A 14,395-nucleotide genomic window follows, 5' to 3' on the forward strand; every position below is an offset into this window, starting at 1 on the left:
CTTTGTGTATATACAGTTTTATTGACAGATGTACAATACATATACATATTGAATACAGAATAAGACTGTACAGTACAAATTTGTGTTCACAGTTTGATATGACAAAATGCCATTACTAAACTCCTATGGGACAATCTAGAAATGAAAAAGAAAAGTAAAAAAAATCTTTATAATTTCACATCTTTAATTATGGAGACTGCAGGCACTATCATATGACTTAAATAAAGTTAACAAGACTTAACATAAACCCAGAATTAGTCTTATTAACCCTTGAAATATAGTCCTATATCGTTCTACATTTTCAGCACAATTTATTGCTTAATCTAGCAGCAATAAATTCGAATACTCAAAGCAGGACTGCAGAGGTGCTGAGCAGATGAATTAATCCTGGCCATTCAAAGGGCATAACACTATAAACTGAGATGTGAAAGTGCTTAACAATGAGTGGTGGATAGAATTAACTTCACAACGTATGTTCTATTACCCTAATATTTTAGAGTAATAATTTTCAAGAACGTAAAATACACTTTTCGAAATCAGAGAAGTATTTTTATAACAGATTGGCTGTTTTAAATTGTTCTCCAACATTCCTCGCTGTTGTAGGTTCTGATCACCAGAAACCCATCACTAGTCAGAAGGTTTGGAGTAAGTGGAGGCGAGGGGGAATTGGGCGAGTTTGACCCACTTGATTGTTCTCACTGCTGCAGTGTCCACTGCATCTGATGGCCTGTCTGGGATCATGTAAAACATCCAGCTGAGGAAGTCAAATTCAAATGACAGGTCTGTAACTAATCACCTTCTGGTTGGAATTAGATTCTCATCTTTTGAACAATTATTGTAAAATTCAATACTCCTACGTCTGTATTGTTCAAAAATGGATAACATGCATGCTTTAATTTTTAAAAAATCATAAAGTAACTACATTACATGTTTCATAGTTAATTGCATTTTGCTTGATGAATTCTTGCTGGTAAAAATGAATTTCCTCCTCTACTGAATGTTGCCAGGTTCACAGGTCAGTAGGGCAAGTGTTGAGGAACACATTTTTTTACCAACTGGCCTTGAAATATTGTGGTTGTGGTTTCATACACATCCTTCTCCAATTGTTGAAAATTCTACCTATTTATATTAGAGTTTTTAAAAAATACATTTTAAAAGGTGTGAATACTTAATTTAGGATTTACAGCTGTGCATGTAATGCATAATAAATATCATCCTAATGCACAGTGCAGTTCCAAATAGTCCATCATTTCAGGCAATATTTCTATGGATCAGTTTAAAGTTCTATCTGTAACAGCCACCCCATATGATCTTTCATACAAAACAAACATATTTACTACATTTTCTTTCATCTGTTCAGCACCTCGAGTTTTCTTGAATGCCTCTTAATATTAATGCTGTCAAACTATTATCCCAAAACCAACATTTTAAACCAAAACATGTTTTTCCTCCACAAAAAGTTAAAATTCACATTTTTAAGTATCTAAGCTGAGGAGAATTGATTCACAATGTTGATGTCATCTAAATTCCCCCTTCTCACCTCAGTATACGACACAGCGTACAATTGGATGTTTCTGTTTTTTACACCTTGCTGTGTTATTATAAATTTTTTTTTAAATATTGCTTTTCTACCTTTTGAGGCAGATATTTTTTCATACAAAACAAGGAACTCACAACATTTTATAATTTATATTGTGAATATTACCTGATTACACTCATTTTCAAGTGCATTTTACTTTAACTTCTTTGAAAGATGTTCTATTGTATGGCAGGTGCCCCACACCCCTATGTTATGAAAAACCACGTCATTCTTTTATATAGAAAACAAAAGAATGACTACAACTCACAAGGCAGGCCAGCTGCCTCAAATTGTGTGTTCATATGTCCTAGTTATCCCTCAGCCCCATGTTTAGCACAGAAATAATTCACTAAAATGTATGTGAATCTGAAGTCCTCAACAGTTTTAGTCCTATTACACAGAATTTTGTACCGTGTGCTTCCGGTATTGAGCATCATCTGCAGTGATGTGCTCAAAATTCCTTATAGGTATTTGGGTCAGTGATGACCCAAGCTCAGAATCTGACGCTGAAAAATTGCACTTAGAATATTTAGTTCTTACAAAATTAGTTCACATAATATTTAAACCCAGAAACTCATTTTGCTGCTCTGTGAAAAGCTACCATTATTTGCCACCATACTATGATGATACAATGAAAATGTATTTGTTTGTCAAAATCAATAAATCAAAAACCACATTTCCTTCCCATTCTCTCCCTTTAGAATTTACTGCTGCTGAGCTGCAGGCCTATAGATCCAGACAACTCTATCGCCTCTTCTCAGTCCCGCCCGCACCTCCCGTGTTCTTCACCTAAGTAGCTGCTCAAGTGTAGACAGTGGATGTGTCGGGCCACAATCAAGCCTAATCCTGTCCTCACCTAAAATCCACCCATACATCACTCTCCAGCTCCAGTCAATTGATCCTGATTGGAAGCCAGAATCACACAGCTTTGATTGTTTGTGCCAATTTATCCAGAGACATTTAGGCTAGTTGTAGCATCTCCACTGCAGTGAGATTAACTCACACCGTATGAATTTGGGATCAAATCTGTACCCTTCCTGGTCTGTGTGACTCAATTCCAAGCTTTATTAATGCTTTTACCAGCTGAGCCATTTGGCGATCTGGAGAAATAAATGTTGCATCTCAAATTCTAGTTGATTTCGAGGAGTTTCAATATGATTTTTGATATTTGGTGTGTACATTATTGATTTAAATGCATATTCAAATTGGCTGTAGCGGTCACTAACACAGCGTAGGAGTCAATGGATGGGATTTTCCAGCCCTTCCTGCTGGCAGGATTTTCTGGTCCCACTGAAAAGGTGAGCTGCCTGCAGTGGTTTTCCGGCAGTAGATTGGGTGAGCCACGCAAAATGCCGTGGATATTGGCGGCCAATGCAAGCCATCTCTGCTGCCTCCACCGCCAGAAACCATGACTCGGCAGGGGGGGGGGGGGGGGGGGCTGTGAAAAATGTGGCAGAGGCTGCCTGCCATTGGTCAGCAGTGGCATCTACTGGTCCCACTGTTGTCAACGAGGTTTCCCGTTGAATGTACCCCTCACAAACAGGAAACCCACCTCGGGCGTCCGCCAGCGTGAACTGCCAGAAAGTTCCAGCCAGTGTCTTTTCAGAGCATGAACATAGACTGAAAATTGCTGTATTAGTGACTTTTTAAAAAAGTAATAGGTGAAATTCAAGAGGAATGATTCATTCAGTACATTTTTGCAGCAGTGATTTATATATGGATGTGATGTCAGGCTGTGACCATGCAGGCCAGCAGCACGGTTCGATTCCCGTACCAGCCTCCCCGGACAGGCGCCGGAATGTGGCGACTAGGGGCTTTTCACAGTAACTTCATTGAAGCCTACTGGTGACAATAAGCGATTTTCATTTCATTTCACATACCCATTTTACAGATTTTATGTTGTCAGAAGTTGGACTGGTAGTCACTCATTTTGTTTCCCTGTTCAGCTAAAAGATTGAATGCTTTAAAAGTTCGACAGAAAACTATTGGAATGGTTGGTGATGAATATATTTGAAAAATTACTCCCAAGGCAATTGAAATTTACTTCTCAAAATTTGGAATAAATTAATAAAATTGGAATCAAACAAATCACATTTTAAAATGCTTTCTGATGGCTGTTAATGTAACTTTACATAGAACGGGGTTCACGTCTGCCTTAGATATATCTATATAAAGAGGGTACTTCAGTGACCCTATCCTTTCAGCATTCAACTTGTTGACTCAATAGTGAAATATGTTAAAATCTTATAAATCGCAAGCAATGAACCAATAATAAAAATATCTACACAAGAGTTTAAAAGACTGATGGTTATTTTTGAGCAGCTTAATATAATTAGTCCCAAATACCTTTAAAACAATTAAATGTTATAACAGATGCAATAAATGAAAACAATTGAGCTTTGATAAAGTGCCTTGTTTGGCTGATTTTCTGACACAGGTTCCCCCAATTCTTCAATCCCATTTATTATTTTAGGGTTTCAAAAGAAAATTTTACAGGACACAGCAACTGCTGCATCTAGTCAATGCATAATGAAACCCCCATTGTATCTATGAATTTCTACCTACCAAAGGAATATGTCAAGGGTATTGGTATAATTGTTGTTTAGCTAGGCTGTTGCTATATCCAATGATAGCAGCATGGAGCAGAATTCTTTGAAACTGAAATTGAAAAATGTTGTTTTATCACGCAGATATTTAAGGAATTTAGTTTTTTAAAATAAATTTAGAGTGCCCAATTCATTTTTTTCCAATTAAGGGGCAATTTAGCATGGCCAATCCACCTACCCTGCAATCTTTGGGTTGTGGGGGCGAAACCCACGCAAACACGGGAAGAATGAGCAAACTCCGCACGGACAGTGACCCAGGGCCGAGATCGAACCTGGGACTTAAGTTTGTTATTTTTTATGTGAATGCCGCCATTTTTGACCCTGAGCCATAACAAAGACAAATGGCAAAAATATGGGTTATTGATGATTGCAAGGCATTGAGAAGTTGTGGACTCACTACACAGCATTACGTTTACCTAATAATTCTGGCTGTAAGGATTCAAATTTGGCCAAATTATAAAATGACACAATATGATCAACATTTTAAAATAAAAATGTTAATATTCTACGTTTTTTGACCATCTTATGTTTGATTTGAAATAGTTCTTCCGAGAAAGACAGTTCTGAAATTGGGCCTAAATTTGTTTTTGGTCATCTGAATTATTATATCTGGGATCTCACATTTTTCCATCTTTGTTTACCTTCTTAAGTTGGTTACAGTTCTAAACCAAATAAAAAAAAGATAATTGGACCATAAATGAAAGAAAACGTTATGTTGTACAGGGCAAAGAATATGGGTGGGATTCTCCATCCAACCACACCTATTTTCTGGTGCGGCACCCCCCCGCCGGTAACGGGATCCTCCGTCCCGGAAACCGGCCAAAGGGGTTTCCCATTATGGGCACTCCCACGCAGCCGGGAAATCTGCAGGCGTGTGTGCACTGCTGGTGAAGCAGAGGATCCCGCCGGCAGAGAATCCAGCCTTGTGTGTTTAAACCTCACTCTTACAAATTCTAGGGAACTGGATAGGTTGATTTCCTGTTCTTTTTGAGCCTCAGCTCCACCAATTAAAGTATGAAACTTCCATTTTGGGAAAGGGAAACTTTATTTAAATGAGAGCATTTCTAATAATGGAGATTGTCAGAAAATGAAGCTTCCATTGTGCATCGATATGAAGAGAAGACATTGTTGATGAATTCTGGTGCTTAATTCCATTAGAGTGTTGAAGTTGATATTGAAACGTGGACATCACTGCTGAAGAAATGAACGTTTAGAATATAAACACCAAAAAATTGTCAGATGACATTTGAGAAACAGGAGGCGAGTGCAATCCTGATATGCGTCAACATAGTCATCAAAATAGGCAAGTTCCTCCAATCCCAGGTTATGACCTTTTCTTCTTTCACAGTTATTTGCTTAGGAATTTCCTGGAGTCCTCCACTTCACAAAAAAAATGTAATTTGCACTACATATCTGTCTCTGAACAATGAGAAAAATCTTTTTTTTCTGCAAAAACACATTTTGGATGAGGTGCGGTTTTGACGAAGGAAATGGCATACAGCAGCATTCTACACTGAAGCAGTGATTTCACTGGCAAGATGATAAAGGCTTATTAATCAATTGAAATGCCGACAATTTCAACAAACAAATCAGGCTGCACAATATGTAATTTTATATTTATAAGATTGCCGAGCCAATGCACACAGTGGGGAATGTTATGCAAAAGAGGGGGGGGGGTTGTTGGGGGTATAGGGTGAATACGTGGGTTTGAGTAGGGTGATCATGGCTCGGCACAACATCGAGGGCCGAAGGGCCTGTTCTGTGCTGTACTGTTCTAAGACATTCATTTTGTTAGATATAACCCCTGCATATAAGAAAAACAAACTTTGTTTGTGTATCAGATACTGACTACATGAAGGTGTTCATTTGCTGACTGATTCAGCCCAGCTGAATCTTTGTTTGCTGAATCTTGGTTAAGTAACGGTATGAATTTAGTTTGCATCCCATCTGGCTTACACGGTGAATGGTGACAGGTTCAGACCAGCATGTGACGCTTTCTGTGCAGGGCGAGGTGGTCTGAACGGGAGAAGCTGCGGTCACAGTCAGGACACTGGAAGGGCTTGATGCCAGTATGCTTGCGATAGTGCCTGGTTAGCTCATCAGAGCGGGCAAATTTCCACGTGCAACCTTCCCAAGTGCATTTGTAGGGCTTCTCACCTTTAGAAAAAAGGAAAAATTAATGACAAACAGTTTGAAGTCATTATAATGGTTCTTATGTTTAACTGTTGCATATTATCCAGGGAATCCCTGTAGTGCAGAAGGAGACCATTCGGCCCACTGAGTCTGCTCCGACCCTCTGAAAGAGCACCCTACCTAGGCCCACTATTGTGAAGGAAATTCCAGACCAAACATCAAAGTAAATGTGAGTCTAGATACAATTGGCCTCACATTTGTTCAGAATAAAAGATTATTCATAATTTTAATTAATGACTCATCTAAATTACTGTTGTGAAGGCATCAAATTGAAAACTGTGACAAAAATCATTGAAATGCAAGTTTATTTCCACAGGAACACCAACAATAAAACGACTATGTGCAAATAGGATTCATTTTCAGCTTGTATGCATGCACTGACTGAATAAACTGGTGTCACCCATTCACGTGTAAGGCTGTGTATTATGAATTCCTGCTCTCACTGCATATTAGGAATTCAAGCATGAATTCAGTTCAAGATTTCTCATCCAGTAAAATCAATTTGTTCTCTACTAATGTTAGTTTATAATATTCCTGACAAACCAAGAAAATACTTGATATAAAGGGATGATGTCAAGATGATGAACTGAACTGCTTTTTAGAGTACCCAATTCTTTTTTTCCCATTAAGGAGAAATTTAGTCTGGCCAATTCATCTACCCTGTACATCTTTGTGTTGTGGGGGTGAGATCCACACAGACAAAGAGAGAATTTGCAAACTCCACACGGACAGTGACCCGGGGCGAGGATCGAACCCGGGTCCTCGGTGCCGTGAGGCAGCAGTGCTAATCACTGATCCTTCTACAAATGGGCAGCTTCCTTGCTGTGGCCTCTTTGTGCAGAAGTCAACAGTCCTCAACTCCGAACTAAGGGAAGCCGCATGCCCTCTGTCAGACACACGCGGCACCGACTGGCAACTCCGAGCAGTGTGTCCCGAGGGTCTTGGCACGCCCAACTGAAATGCATTAATAAACTGTGTTTATCACTGGTCCCCATTGCGGAACGAAAAAAAAATAAACACAATTTTTAAAATCAATGGAATAAGTGGCCAGTAATAGCGGACAAAATAAATTTATCAATGACACTGACCAAAGAAAAAGACCGTTCGAACTACCAAAACCAATGCAGCTGAAAAAACATAATTCCGCTTGGAATTTCTGCACGATCCTCCAGCAAGTCAGTGGAACCCTAGGATTATCGCTAGCGTTTTGCTGAAGTTACAAAACATGAGATCAGGAGAAGCCTGCAAAATTCATGGTTGGGTTCTTTAAATGATTACACCAATGTTAGGGATCAGTTTGTACAACTTGATTAAAATGGTCTGGACACATAATCAGTCCCAAATGATTTTTGCACAGACAGTAGCTTAATGGCTCCATTATAAAACATCGAGACTCATGAGAAAGAACAATCTCTAAGGCATAATTTCTCTTACCTGTGTGAGTCCGTCTGTGTGCCTTGAGATGCGAGCTCTTTGTGTACACTTTGTTACATCCGTCAAAGTCACATCTGTGTATGCGACGCTTCTTCTGAGTGTCTGGGGATTCGATTGGGTGGGGTCTTGATGCAGCGTGTACAATAACTGAAGGAGTATGACTCCTGTTGATTAGAAAACAAGTATCTTATTTCATCTGTTCAACTAACAAAGAATTACTCATGCATTCATATCCAATTCCACTTCTGCAGGAGTGTGACTTCAGATAAGACAGTGAAATCTCCAGGTTTGAGCTCATAACGTATGAATAACATATAACTTGTGATACTTCAATTCCATACCGATCAGAGGCAGCGTGGCCGATCAAAGCCGGGAGACGCCGCTCCTGGGATATACCCAGCACAGCATGCTTCACGAGAGTCAGCACGATCTCGCGAGGCATTGTGATATAAATCACACCCACAATGGGCAGAATCGCTTTTTGAAATCTGCATATTAGAGCCAGGCAGTAAGCCTCACCCTAATGTGCAGATTCTCGAGGTACCCGAGGCTTTGGGATTCAATCCCTTCACCTTGGAGACCTCGGGTGAGTGTGATTCAGCACTGGTCCCCACAAACGGGAACCAGATGGATCGGCACTCGTGCTGGTCTCCCAGGGGATCAGAGACCCCCAGCTGCATGTCCTTTGGGATGGGTGGTGCTCTGGTGCTATCTGGGAACCCTGGTGTTGTGTTTGGTCTTTTGTATCTTACAAAGGAATCCACCAAACACCTCGATTTGTCCAAACGAGAATCTTTTATTGAGTCTCGTGTGGTAAGATAGCAATTACAGAGCACATTATCATGGATTCTGCTGATTACTCCTCTGGAATGTGCACCTAACACCGACCATTCACTTGTATGTCTTCTTACTGTCTCAATCTTTTGCTGAAGATGGCTGGATGTGTCTCCCCTCATGAGAGTCACTGGCCACATGACCTTGGTCTTGAGACCGCATGGTGTGTCTGCACCACCACCTGCTGCTTAGAGGTCGCACACCATCCATCCATGATATAGCCCATGGCATATCACCACACCTGGTAGTGCCAGCATGGCAGAGCCACCTTGATGCCAGCCTGGCACTGCCAAGGTTCCCAGATAGCACTGCCAGCTGGTTGGTACTGTCAAGGTGCCAAGCTGGCATTTTTTGCATGGGCACGCGACTGGGCCGGGGTGGCCCGGTGTGGGTGTTGGGGAGTTGCGGGGGACATTCCATAGTGTGTTCATGATTGAAGGGGGTGGGGGGTGGAGGGGAAGAGGCCAGGGATCATTTTGGGTACCTCGGAAGTCGGGACGCCATCTCTCGCCACACCGGGAACTTCGGCTAGTGAGTCCTGCCTCTAAGAAGTGTCAGCCAATCAAATGGCCAGCAGCTCTTTTGTTCCAATATCAGGAGCACTAGTCACTAATGGGACTATAGCCCTTGAAGAAAGACCTTGGACCCTGACTTAAGGCAATCCTTGGATTTTATGTGGCCAGGCTGGCAAGCCCCAGTGAGGGAAGTGGGAAAATGGAGGAGGGGGACGGTGGAGGATGGTAGCTCTGTTGGACGCATTCCGTGAGAACAGGAGACATCCAGCACACTAGACCAACAACTGGGCACTTAACCCTGGCACCTGCTGCTGGTGCAAAACCCCAGCAGTGTAGGGACGGAGTCATTTAAATGGCCATTAATTGGCAATTGAAAGGAGTAATTGGTCCTCAGGCACCTTGGTCATCCAACGTCTTCCTCTCCAAAGGTAAAATCCAAGTGGAGGCAGGTAAGCAGTGGGCACATTGCCATCCTTCCCATCTGCCACCCACTCCAGAACAGGCATAATATTCCAGGTTCAAAGATAATACAATTTTGTGGATCATACACAACTAACACTAAAACAGCTGACTAAAGCTTGAAACCAACATGAAGATAAATAGCTATCTGTACTTCAATCTGTAACCATCTCTTTGTTGCAATTTCTAAACAGATCTTGAATTATAAAAAAGACTAGTGTCCCCACTAGTGTTACAATTTTAAAATATGGAACAAAAGCTCATCATATTCTTCCACGTGTCAAATTGGTGGGCTCTAAAATCAAGAAGCTGAAAGAGGGAGCAGACAATGTGAAACGGGATTATTATTTAAACGAAAAAATATTAAAGCATGCCGCTGTGCAGAGAGACTTGGGTGTGCATAAGTCACAGAAAGTTGGTTTACAGGTGCAACAGGTGATTAAGAAGGCAAATGGAATTTTGTCCTTCATTGCTAGAGGGATAGAGTTTAAGACTAGGGAGGTTATGTTGCAATTGTATAAGGCGTTAGTGAGGCCACACCTGGAGTATTGTGTTCAGTTTTGGTCTCCTTACTTGAGAAAGGACGTACTGGCACTGGAGGGTGTGCAGAGGAGATTCACTAGGTTAATCCCAGAGCTGAAGGGGTTGGATTATGAGGAGAGGTTGAGTAGACTGGGACTGTACCCGTTGGAATTTAGAAGGATGAGGGGGGATCTTATAGAAACATTTAAAATTATGAAGGGAATAGATAGGATAGATGCGGGCAGGTTGTTTCCACTGGCGGGTGACAGCAGAACTAGGGGACATAGCCTCAAAATAAGGGGAAGTAGATTTAGGACTGAGTTTAGGAGGAACTTCTTCACCCAAAGGGTTGTGAATCTATGGAATTCCTTGCCCAGTGAAGCAGTTGAGGCTCCTTCATTACATGTTTTTAAGGTAAAGATAAGATAGTTTTTTGAAGAATTAAGGGATTATAGGTTATGGTGTTCGGGCTGGAAAGTGGAGCTGAGTCCACAAAAGATCAGCCATGATCTCATTGAATGGCGGAGCAGGCTCGAGGGGCCAGATGGCCTACTCCTGCTCCTAGTTCTTATGTTCTAGGTGGTACTAGGTTATTAAGTGTTCGTCTTAAGTGGTCGTCCTCAGAGGGCAGCACGGTGGCGCAGTGGGTTAGCCCTGCAGCCTCACGGCGCCGAGGTCCCAGGTTCGATCCCGGCTCTGGGTCACTGTCTGTGTGGAGTTTGCACATTCTCCCTGTGACTGCGTGGGTTTCGCCCCCACAACCCAAAGATGTGCAGGGTAGGTGGATTGGCCATGCTAAATTGCCCCTTAATTGAAAAAATGAATTGAGTACTCTAAATTTTAAAAAAAAGTGGTCATCCTCAGTAACTTATTGTAAATGTTAGGCCATATTGCTGCAAGTTTATATTGTTGCAACATTCTTACTTACACTTTCTTGGTTGATAATACTAAAAAGAAAAAAATTATATTGTCACTAGCAGCTAACCTCTCATCTTATTCTCACTTATAGTTAGGATAGTTCTTTTACAGACTACTTTATCAACATTAGAAACATGATGCAGAGTAAATATATCAAAGGGATTCTTTATATGAGAGAATTCCATAAGTAAACAACATGGCCCAGATTTTCACATGACAGAGAGCCTCACCATCGTGGCAAAAACAGCGGAAGTGGGCAAAAGTCTTACGCTCCAGCTCAGAAATAGAAGTTCCCTTTTTCATGGGGTGGACTGGATTTTGGCTGGTGCATGCACTTGTATTTAATGGAAACAACTAGCTATGTAAATTATCAGATGCATCCACTGATGTTGGATTTTTGCAGGCCAGAGGTGGGAACACCGTAGATATGATCCCAGGACACCGTTGGGAAAGGTGAGGCACCTTTTTGGATTGTTAAAAGTAAACAGGATTGTGCATAAATGGCAGCACGGTGGCACAGTGGTTAGCACTGCTGCCTACGGTGCTGAGGACCCGGGTTCGAATCCCGGCCCTGGGTCATTCCCCGTGTGGAGTTTGCACATTCTCCCCGTGTTTGCGTGGGTTTCACCCCCACAACCGAAAGATGTGCAGGATAGGTGGATTGGCCACGCTAAATTGCCCCTTAATTGGAAAAAATTAATTGGGCACTCTAAAATTAAAAAAAAAAGGATTGTGCATTAAAAAGTGGATAAACCCATTGCAACTGTCAAAGCTGTCAAAGAACTGTCAAAGTTGTCAAACAATTTTCAAAACTCATTGGAACTGTCAAAGCGGTCACAAGATTTCACTCTGCTGGGCTTTCAATTTAAAGTATAGCGTTTTTTTTTTAAAGTGCTTGATATTTCAATAACTCTGTTGACATATGTCTGAGGGTTATCATTATTGGATTTTTGCTTCAATAACTGATTTTACAAACTAACATTATCACAGTGGGGTGTCTGTTAAGTGAACATCTTGAGTGACAGCTACCAAATGATCATAGAATGTAAACATTTGTTTTCATAGCAGATTCGTTAAAGGAATTTCCATGTATTGAATTTCTTTTAGAGTGTTTTCTCATTTAAAATAGTGACATCATCAATACACACATTTATGGCAGCATAGCTCCTGAGGTTTGTCCATGGTGGGGTAAGGCAAAGATTGTTGGGTGAGGACGTGCATTGGTGCCCAGTTGGAAAAAAAGATAATATTGGGCCTTGGTGATGAGCAGGGAGTATGTTTGGCATAAGGGCTATAAAGGGGTTTGGGGATGAGTGGGAGGGCATGGCAGATATGAGGAGCCACAGGGGTGGATAGAGGGGTATGTTTTGGGATAGAGAGTATGAGGTGCCATGGGGGTGGGTTGAGGACTGTGAGTTGGAATGAGGGTATGGGAGGAAGTGGGTAGGGGAAATAAAGCGGTATAAGGTGTGTGTGGTGAAGAGAAAGGGGGTTGAGGGGCGAGGGGTGGGGGTCATTTTTGATTTATTAATTTTTAAATTCAATTCAACAGAGTGCAGGAGCACAGAGGCTGGCCTTCTACCCAGCCCGCTTCCACACCCGACAATCTCTGCACTCGTTCCGGGGGCAGTGGGCCTAAATTCTAATCCAGCCCCAACCCCCAGACCCCCTCCAGCCTGCAACAGAAATTCAAACTGCGGGCTGCCATTTTTAAAGGTCAGGTTCGCAGAGCTGAGAATTCTCCTTTCTCTGTGCCCTGTCTCGGGAGTGAACATCTGGTCCCAAGGCCAGAATATATATTATAAATAATATAGATGTTAATCTATCTGACATTGTAGTAATGTAATGCAAAAAAGTATATTTCAACCAATTTGCTTGAATATAATTTGAACAGGAATGATATGTGGTACTGAAACTTGATACTAATGGGAAAACCATTACCATCATAACAAGAACAACCATTAGACAGCAGCAAAATATTGCACATGCTGGAGATCTAAAATAAAAACAGAATGCACTGAGAAAACTCAGGTCTGGCAGCACCTGTGGAGAGAGAAATAGTCAGCATCGAGTCCAATATGACGCTTTTTCAGAACTGAGCATTTATGAGGCTTTTCTCAAGGTGCTTCACGACCAATTTAATATTTTTAAAGTGTGTAATGTAGGGAAACACATTAGTCAAATTGCATACAGTAAGGTACCACGGGTAGCAGTGATATAAATGAGGAGGTAATCTATATTCTAAGTGGGAAGTCTAAAACCATCACATCCCAGAAGCTACCTTTATATTTACTCTCTCCCCTTCACACAGCCATTTAACTCTTCAGATGAGGCTCTCTTCCTACTCTCTTTATTAGAAAATTGCAGTAATGGGAAGTTCCAATTATTGATGTGTATATATGGCCGGTGTGCAATTGTGTGTCTGTGGATGTGTGTATTTAATTTTATTTTTTCCTCCCCTCAAATTTAGAGTACCCAATTATTTTTCTTCAATTATGGGGCAATTTAGTGTGGCCAATGCACCTACCCTGAGCATAATTTTGGTTTGTGGGGGTGAACCCCAAGCGGACATGGGGAGAACGTGCAAACTCCACATGGACAGTGACCAGGGACTGGGATCGAATCCGGATCTTCAGTGCCGTGAGGCAGCAGTGCTAACCCCCCCTGCGTCACCGTGCCGCCCATTTGGATGTGTGTATTTGTATGTAACAGTCAATTTTAAATCTTGACATCTTTTAGCAAACTTCCTTGTGTATTTACTAACTTTTCCTCTATAATTTGAATGAATCTGGAACAAAAATTTGTTCATATAATCAAAAACGATTCCACTCAATACTGGAGGGGGTGGCAGGGTATTGCAAGCTTGAAGTAAATAATGATTTGTATTGTAATAAAACAATTATTTCCTAAAGAAATGAACTGTGGACTGTTGTTTGCTGTGGTGTGTGTGTTCAATTGGCAATCAGGTTATGTGTGCAGCTGATTTTTTCTAGCCCGCTTGTGATTTGAAGCATTTAAGATGATTAATACCCAATGCAATCTCAATCTGGGTTTAAGGGTAATAAACGTATTGTTTATACATCAACACTGCACTGCCCATCTACATTAATGAAAGATAAGTTTTATCAAGAGATTTTGTCTAATCGAGTGCAATTAAAATTTTGACACAAGTTTTCAAAAATAGCCTTCCTCATCTTTAGGCCTGCAATCTACTTTGGACAAAAAGATCACATTCTGACCAATATAAACACTTATTTCTCAAATCCACATGAAAGGACTTCAAAATAAGTCTTCATTTTTCAATAGTTGCTCCTCTGAAGGTAGAATTTTAAGGG

At 41.1% G+C, this 14,395-nt stretch overlaps 1 protein-coding gene across 8 annotated transcripts in view; it reads right to left on the minus strand.

The window, feature by feature from the left end:
• Positions 1-14,395, minus strand: part of LOC119962989 (Krueppel-like factor 3) — a 98,631-nt gene continuing 84,236 nt past the window's right edge. For all 8 annotated transcript variants that reach the window (XM_038791421.1, XM_038791417.1, XM_038791419.1 and 5 more), the window contains 2 exons: positions 7,813-7,976; positions 1-6,342 (listed from right to left, as the gene is read on the minus strand). In XM_038791421.1, the coding sequence (XP_038647349.1) occupies positions 6,161-6,342; positions 7,813-7,976 (346 nt within the window). In that variant the 3' untranslated portion in view covers positions 1-6,160. The remainder of the gene's footprint in view (positions 6,343-7,812; positions 7,977-14,395) is intronic.

This window comes from Scyliorhinus canicula, chromosome 3 (assembly GCF_902713615.1).
Source record: "Scyliorhinus canicula chromosome 3, sScyCan1.1, whole genome shotgun sequence".
Taxonomy (NCBI): domain Eukaryota; kingdom Metazoa; phylum Chordata; class Chondrichthyes; order Carcharhiniformes; family Scyliorhinidae; genus Scyliorhinus; species Scyliorhinus canicula.